This window comes from Arachis duranensis, unplaced genomic scaffold (genome assembly GCF_000817695.3).
Source record: "Arachis duranensis cultivar V14167 unplaced genomic scaffold, aradu.V14167.gnm2.J7QH unplaced_Scaffold_73101, whole genome shotgun sequence".
Classification (NCBI taxonomy): Eukaryota; Viridiplantae; Streptophyta; class Magnoliopsida; order Fabales; family Fabaceae; genus Arachis; species Arachis duranensis.
In genome coordinates this window covers 3,582-11,191 of record NW_026265066.1, presented here as the reverse complement: position 1 = coordinate 11,191, position 7,610 = coordinate 3,582, and the positions used below count along the sequence as shown (strand labels likewise).

Below are 7,610 nucleotides of genomic sequence, written 5' to 3'. Positions count from 1 at the left end.
ATGGCAGAGATTCCTTTTCTTAATAAACTGAGCTCAAGTCTTTACTTAAAACAAAATCTCTTCTTAAAAGATTGGATTTAAAACATTATATTTTTCTTAATAGATCAAACTTTAAAATAGAGTAAATCTTTTCTTAACTGAATATATTTTAAATAATTTAATTTTCCAAAACCAAATCTTTTAAAATAACTTTTCAAATAAAACCTCAGATTTTATACAGATTTTATAAAATTTTGGCGGCATTTTCTCTAAAATTCGGTCTAAACCACTCTTACGGGTTCCCTATTCCTCAACAATTCTCAAATCAGCGAAATTCTTAATAATAAAAAAATAATCACATTCACAGCAATAATCCATACTCAATAACATTACTATTATTAATATATATATAGATATATTTGCAATTATTCAATTAATTTTGTAGGCAGTCTAAATTAAAAACGTTTATCTTTAAAAATAAATCCCCTACCTCCGTATGAGATCGAAATCAACGAAAGCTCCGGAAAGCGTCCCCACTTTACATTTGGCACTAAGGCCCAAACAATGTCACATCTGCTCTCCTGTGGCAGACGCTTCATTAATTAATGTATTCTTTTAATCTTTGTTCTCTGCTCTCCTGTGGCAGAGATTCCTTTTCTTAAAAAAAAAACTCAAAATAACACCTAGAACAAAATCTCTCCTTAAAAGATTGGGTCTGTCAGAACACCGTGCGACCATCTCGACTACAAGGTAGCAGCGAGAACGATCCTCCACCATTCAGATGGCATGCACCACGGAACTGTTAATCACGCTCTGATCGCACAGTCATAGTTCATCCACCAGACTTTGGTTCCTGTCTCCTTAGAACTCAAGGATATAGATGTACGACTTTACTTGAACAGATGTATATATACATATAAGCTATCTTTCATTTCCTTTCTTTTTCTCTAAATGGCTTCGGCCACTTTCTTTTCCTTTTTTTTTAAAACGATGATGATGATGATATTATAATAATAATGACGGTAACTATCAATATAGTTTCTGATAGATAATTTAAAATAATAGAATAAGTCATCATTAAATTAAATTTTATTTTTAAATTCAAAGCGTAAAATTTAATTTTAAAAACTCGGGTGTTATACAACAAATTTGTAAATTTATTATTTTGTTTAATTTTTTGTTCGGTTGTCGGGTTCCGGACAGGTGGGATTCACGGGTGAAGGAGTGAGGAGACCCTGACCTTGATCGCGCTGGTTGCAGGCTTCCCGAGCGGTCGAGCACTTGTCCTGGTGAGAAGATGAGGGGGGTGCCACCTGCAAAGACACTCCGACGCTCAAGTCAGATGATGTGCAGGTGAGAAAGGTGATGTGTAAAGGTGACGTACCTCGGGGGAAGAGCCAATCTTCCCCTTATATACATGTCAGTCGTGGGCCCCTTTGTGAGGACAGGCCCATATTCCCAAGGACGTTGTCCTGCAGCCGTGTGTGGGTCGTACAAGACACGTGTCCGGGTCGCTTGAAGGGTGACTTACCGGGTCGGGTGGAGCTCGGGCCAGGGTCGACCCGTCGGGTCTTTGGGCCGGGCCGTAACAGTGCCCCCACGCGCCAATGGTAGCCGTGGGAGCTATCAATGGCGTGTTGTCTCGTCTCTCACTTGGGGTCGTCTGGTCGGTCGTCCGTGACAAGGACGTGCCCTTTACGCGCGTGTCCTTTGGTTGCGCCAGCAACCGTTTCGTCGCATCGTTCCTCGCGCCGAGCATTAAATGCTCATAATGGGGTGAAAAAGCCTTGGCTGAAAAGACCGTTCTGCCCCCAGACGTTTCGCGCTTCCTGGGGTAGTTTTTAAACGGGCCAGTTTAAGCACTCCTCTCTTTCTTTTGTTTCTTCCCTTTTCTGCCATCTCCTTGCTCCCAAATCTCATCATTTCTCTGCTGTGCTGTTTGTGCGCCTCTCCCTTCGTAATTTTTCTTAACACTGCTCCGTCGTTCTTCCACTAATTCAGGTAACTTTCGAATCACATTCTCTTTTATGCATTATTTTGCATGCCTGTTGTTTGGTTTTTGCTATTGTTGTTTAGCTTTTTAATTGCGACTAGATGTGTTAGGTGGGGGAAGTACCATTCCAGGGTAGGCTTTTCTTGTTCTTTTCGTGATTTAGTCTCGATTGGCCTTAGTCGGGGAGTCGTGGGGGGTGGTATCTGTATTCGGCTTGAGCAACCGATCTCTTAGACTGACTGGATGGTCCCCCCATATAGGTATGGCTCGCACGGTTTCCCGGGCATCCGTTAACCCCGCGGCGTACGATCCCTATGCTTGGGTCGTTTCCGACTTGAAGGATTCGCCTAACCAAATGGGCGAGGAGGAGCTCACCGAGTTCCGACAAGCCGGGTACTTGTGTGGAGGGACTGACGAGGAGGCCAATTATGACGTTTTCGTCCCGGCTCCTCACGAGCGATTGTATGAAATCAACTTCCACCACCCCCGAGTCGCCGACTGGATTTGGTTCTACAAGTCCATGTTCACCCAAGTCGGAGTTCGTATCCCGTTTTCTGCCTTTCAAATGGCGCTCTTAAGTCGAATTTCCGTGTCACCGTCGCAGTTGCATCTGAACAGTTGGGCCTCAATCCGCTGTTTCGAGATGGTCTGTGAATACCTCGAACTGCCGGTGTCCGTGGATGTTTTCCTCTTCTTCTTCACCCTCACAAACCCTTCTAAAGAGGGGAAACACAAAAAGGGGTTCATGTCCTTCCGGTCTGCCCAAGGTCGGAGGATTTTTGGTTTGTTTGAAGATTCTTACCACGGGTTTAAGGACAAATATTTCAAAGTCCGCCCTGTCAAAGGTCGTCACCCCTTTTGGTTGTCGTTGGAGGGGGTACGGCTCATCCCGACCTATTGGAGTTTCGGGGCAGGGTCCAATACCTTTATTAAGGTAACCTATAATGGCATGTCGGCGGTGGATAGGCAGATCGCCGAAGTGTTGGTAGCAGTCTTTGGGAAGAACTTAGTCAATCCCCACCTCCTTATGGGTGACCGGGAGTCCGTTCGTAATTATATTTGTGAGAAACTTGTACTTTGCCCTTTACCTTTTTGTTTTTATTGATATCCTGCGGCGATTAACCGACCTTCTTTACTTTTCTGCAGTGGAGATGTCTGCGTCGGTGACTGGTCTTCCCAATTTATTCCAAACCTTCCTCTGCGCCAGTGACGACGAGGGGGATAATGAAAAATCTGCCACTGAGAAGTCTGCGATTCCTCCGGAGGACAAGACTACTTCCGGGCAGGAGGCCGTGGTTGACGGAACCGGGACCTCGACCCAAGCCGCCCAGGTCGAGGGCGAGAAAACGGTTCATGCCACCCCCTTCCGCGAAGTGGTAGGCACCGGGGGTTCGACGTCTGCCCCTGAAACCGATGATGGTGTGGAGGAGGTCCCTAACCCCAAGAGGAAGAGGAAGATGTCCTCAAGTCCCGAGGGGGTCCTTACCGTCATGGAAAGGAATTTTGATGCTGGGAACTTCATAGATTCCCAGCTGATCCCCGGTACTGAGGAGTACTTCCATGAGTCTTCCCTTGCCGGGCAGGCGAGGTGGATGTACCGAACCCTTCTGCGGGGTGCCGTGATAGCCCGGAAGGCCGAGTTTGAGCTGTCCGGGATGGAGTCCCTCCGCAGGAGGTTGGAAGCTAGTGGGAAGGCCAACAATGAGCTAAAGAATGAAGTTGAGACTCTCCGGGAGCAGTTGACTCAATCAAATGAAAAACTTGACGCTGCCGAGAAGAAGGTCACTGCTGCCGAGAAGAAGACTGCCATTGTTGAGGAGAAGTTAAAGGACTCGGACGCCACGGTTTCTCGTCTGGTCGAACGTGAGATGACTTTGGAAAGCCAGGTCGGCGCAGCGCAGAAACGGGTGGCCGAGATGGAGAAAGAAAAGCAAGCCGTGGAGGCCGAATTAACAACTTGGAAGGCTAAGTATAAAGACATCGTGAAGCAGGGGAAGGGCGCAATTTTGGCGACCGAAGAGGCCCTTAAGGCCCAGGTCAAAGTCATTGCTCCCGAGTTTGATACGTCGGCGATTGGTGTTCTTAAAGTCATTCAGGATGGCAAAGTCGTCGACGCCCCCAAGAGATGAATCTTCTGTTTAAAGTTTTTGTCTAGCCGCTTTGTTTTGACTTGTGAACTATTTTAGTTTTAGCCGTTTTGGCTTGTAAACAATTTGATTTTAGCCGTTTTATTTTGGCTTGTGATCAGTGACCGTTTTAATCGTTTGCCCGAGTTGTCGTGATAAACTTTTCCTTATTCGTCTGGCCGTATTTCCGTTTCTACTAACCGTTTTTGGTTTATTGTCGTCACTTATATCAATGGCCCATGGCCTTTCGCGTAGTCGTTACGATGGTGGTTGACGGGTTCCCGGGGTGATCAGTCTCGGGGACGCGCGTCGTCGTTGGACGTGGTGGGGTGGCTTATCTAAAAAATTGAGTGACGAAACAGGAGAGAAAATTTGCACAAGTATATCTTATTCGGTAATCGTATAAAGGACTCGTAAGTTGCTATGAGAAGTTCAAAAGTTAAACTTGCAAATTAACTACTTAGCTAGCCTGGTCGGCTTGTCGGGCCATTTTCTAGGAGTAGAATCTTCTTAGGTTGTCCGCGTTCCATGTTCTCGGGACTTCTTTGCCGTCAAGCCTTTCCAACTTGAATGCTCCTTTTCCCATCACCTTTTTGATTCTGTAGGGGCCTTCCCAGTTCGCCGCTAGATTGCCTTCTCTGGGGGTCTGTAGGCCGATATCATTTCGTCTCAAGACGAGGTCGTTTGGCTCCAATTCCCTCTTGATCACTTTGGTGTTGTAGCGCAGGGCCATTCTTTGTTTTAGCGCCGTTTCTGTCAGATGGGCCATTTCCCTGGTTTCATCTATCAGGTCTTTTTCTATGGCTTCCCCCACTCCTTTCAAAAGCAACCGCGGGCTCGGCTCTCCGATTTCTACGGGTATTACTGCGTCTACCCCGTATGTTAGTCGGAAAGGAGTTTCCTTAGTGGAGGATTGTTCGGTTGTTCGGTAGGACCAGAGGACCGCTGCGAGTTCGTCGGCCCAAGCGCCCTTTTTATTGTCCAACCTCTTTTTTAGCCCCGAAAGGATGACCTTATTGGCGGACTCTACTTGTCCGTTTGTCTGAGGGTGTTCTACCGAAGAGAACTTTTGCCTTATACCCAGGCCGTTGAGAAACTCCGTGAACTTCTTGTCAGTAAACTGCGTGCCGTTGTCTGAGATGACGACTTCCGGTATCCCGAATCGCGTTATCACCTGCCTCCACATGAATTTCCTGCAATTGGACGAGGATATGGTAGCCAGTGGTTCGGCTTCTATCCATTTGGTGTAGTAGTCAATTGCGACTATGAGGTACTTGACTTGCCCGGGGCCGACTGGGAAGGGCCTAAGAGGTCGACTCCCCATTGAGAAAATGGTCGAGAGGTCGTTAGCAAGCTTAACTCGGAGGCCGGCGCCTTGGCAAAGTTGGCGTTCTGTTGGCACTTTACGCATTTTTTGACAAACTCCTTGGAATCCGTCATCATCGACGGCCAGTAATATCCGGCTCGGATTAGTTTCCTCGCTAAGGCCTTACCTCCGATATGGTGCCCACAGCAGCCCTCGTGGACTTCTCTGAGGACGTAGTCCGTCTGATCGGGGCGTAGGCACTTCAGTAGGGGCTGGTTGAGTCCCTTCCTGAACAGCTGTCCTTGGATGACGGCGTATTTGGCCGCTTCCCTCCTCAATTTCGCCGCATCCTTTTCATCATTAGGGAGTTTGCCGTGTTCTAGGAAGTTGGTGATGGGGTCTAGCCAGGAAAGACCTAGGGTTGTCATGTGCAAAGTGATTGCTGGTTCTCTTGCCATGCCTTGGATGAGAGACCGGTTCCCTTCCCCTGGCTTTGTGCTGGCCAACTTTGATAGGAGGTCTGCCCGTGTGTTCCTTTCTCTAGGTACGTGGTGGACCGTGACCTCTTCGAACTTTTGGCTCAAGCTTTTAACCTTTTCCAGGTACTTCTGAAGCAAGGGGTCTTTGGCTTGGTAGCTACCGTTTACTTGGGAAGTGACGACTTGGGAGTCACTGCATATTTCCAGTCTTCTTGCGCCGACTTCTGCCGCTAGGGTTAAGCCTCCTATAAGGGCTTCATATTCTGCCTGGTTGTTTGAGATGGGAAACTCGAATCTGACCGACTGTTCGTATACAACCCCAATCGGGCTTTCCAGGATGATCCCGGCACCTCCGAAGGTCTGGTTGGAGGCTCCATCCACATGGAGCTTCCACCGTGTACCCACCTCTTCGCTTGGGTCTCCCGTCACTTCAACTAAAAAATCCGCCATAGCCTGTGCCGTATGTCATATTGGGAGAGTTCGATGGACCAAGTCATCATTCTTCCCGCCAGATCGGGTTTTTGGAGAACTTGCCGGATCCCTTGGTCCGTTCTGACGACAACTTGGTGACTCTGGAAGTACTGTTTTAACCTTCTCGAGGAAGTTAGGAGTGCCAAGGCTAGCTTTTCCAACTTGCTATATCTCAATTCTGCCCCTTGCAGGGCCCTGCTTATGAAATAGACTGGCTGTTGAGCTTTCCCGTCCTCCCGTACCAGAACTGCGGCCAGGGCTTCGCCTGTTATAGCGAGGTATAGGTATAGTGGTTCCCCGTCTTTTGGCTTCCCGAGAACGGGAGGTGCCGCCAGGATTTCCTTGAAGTGTTGAAAGGCTTCTTCACATGCGGGTGTCCACTCAAACGCCATCCCTTTCTTCATGAGGTTAAAGAATGGCAGGGCTTTTGTCGCCGAAGCTCCGAGAAATCGGGATAATGAGGTAAACCGTCCTGCCAACCTCTGGACGTCCTTGATGCAACCCGGGCTCTTCATCTGGAGTATTGCCTGGCATTTCTCCGGGTTAGCTTCTACCCCTCTCTGAGTTATCATAAATCCCAAGAACTTGCCGGCTTCCATGGCGAAGGCGCACTTGAGGGGGTTCAGCCTCATACCGTGTTGACGGAGGGACGCAAATACACTTGCCAGGTCGTTCAAGAGGTCGTCAGGTCGTGTTGTTTTTGCCAGGATGTCGTCCACGTAAACTTCAACTGTTTTCCCTATGAGGTCGTGGAATATCCTGTTCATCAGCCTTTGATATGTTGCCCCCGCATTTTTCAAGCCGAATGGCATTACCTTATAGCAAAAAGTTCCTCCTGGCGTTATGAACGCCGTCTTGTCTTCGTCAGGACGGTGCATCGGTATCTGATTGTAACCGGAGTAGGCGTCCATGAAACTCAAATACCGGTATCCCGCCGCGGCGTCGACGAGTGCATCTATGTTGGGGAGGGGGAAGCAATCTTTGGGGCATGCTTTGTTAAGGTCAGAGTAGTCCACGCACATTCTCCACCTGCCATTGTGTTTTTTCACCAATACCACATTCGAGAGCCATGTCGAGTAGTCCACTTCCCGTATGAAGCCTGCTTCTAGGAGGCCGGCCGTTTGCTTGGCCACCTCCTCTGCTCTTTCCGCCGACATCTTTCTCCTCCGTTGAGCCACTGGGCGTGCTTCCGCCTTGACGGCTAGATGATGTGAGATGATTTTTGGATCTATGCCCGGCATGTCGGCTGGTGTCCA

General features: G+C 48.3%; 1 protein-coding gene and 1 pseudogene across 1 annotated transcript; both read right to left on the bottom strand.

The window, feature by feature from the left end:
• Window positions 1-691: 691 nt before the first annotated feature.
• On the bottom strand, window positions 692-885 carry LOC127744640 (uncharacterized; annotated as a pseudogene).
• A 3,706-nt stretch (window positions 886-4,591) lies between these two features.
• Window positions 4,592-7,595, bottom strand: LOC107472389 (uncharacterized). Its single transcript, XM_016091914.1, has 3 exons — window positions 6,597-7,595; window positions 5,592-6,336; window positions 4,592-5,499 (listed from the first exon to the last, which is right to left on the bottom strand). The coding sequence occupies exons 1-3, from the start codon at window positions 7,593-7,595 to the stop codon at window positions 4,592-4,594; spliced, it is 2,652 nt and encodes an 883-aa protein (XP_015947400.1).
• Between the last annotated feature and the right edge of the window lie 15 nt (window positions 7,596-7,610).

Bases quoted from the DNA above. Each gene is read 5' to 3' on its own strand.
- LOC107472389 (XM_016091914.1), bottom strand. From the start codon at position 7,595: ATGCCGGGCATAGATCCAAAAATCATCTCACATCATCTAGCCGTCAAG. The intron at 6,337-6,596 runs GTACGGGAGGAC...CATACGGCACAG, and splicing joins AAGCCCTGGCCGCAGTTCTG to GCTATGGCGGATTTTTTAGT. The intron at 5,500-5,591 runs GTAAGGCCTTAG...AAATGCGTAAAG, and splicing joins CTGTGGGCACCATATCGGAG to TGCCAACAGAACGCCAACTT.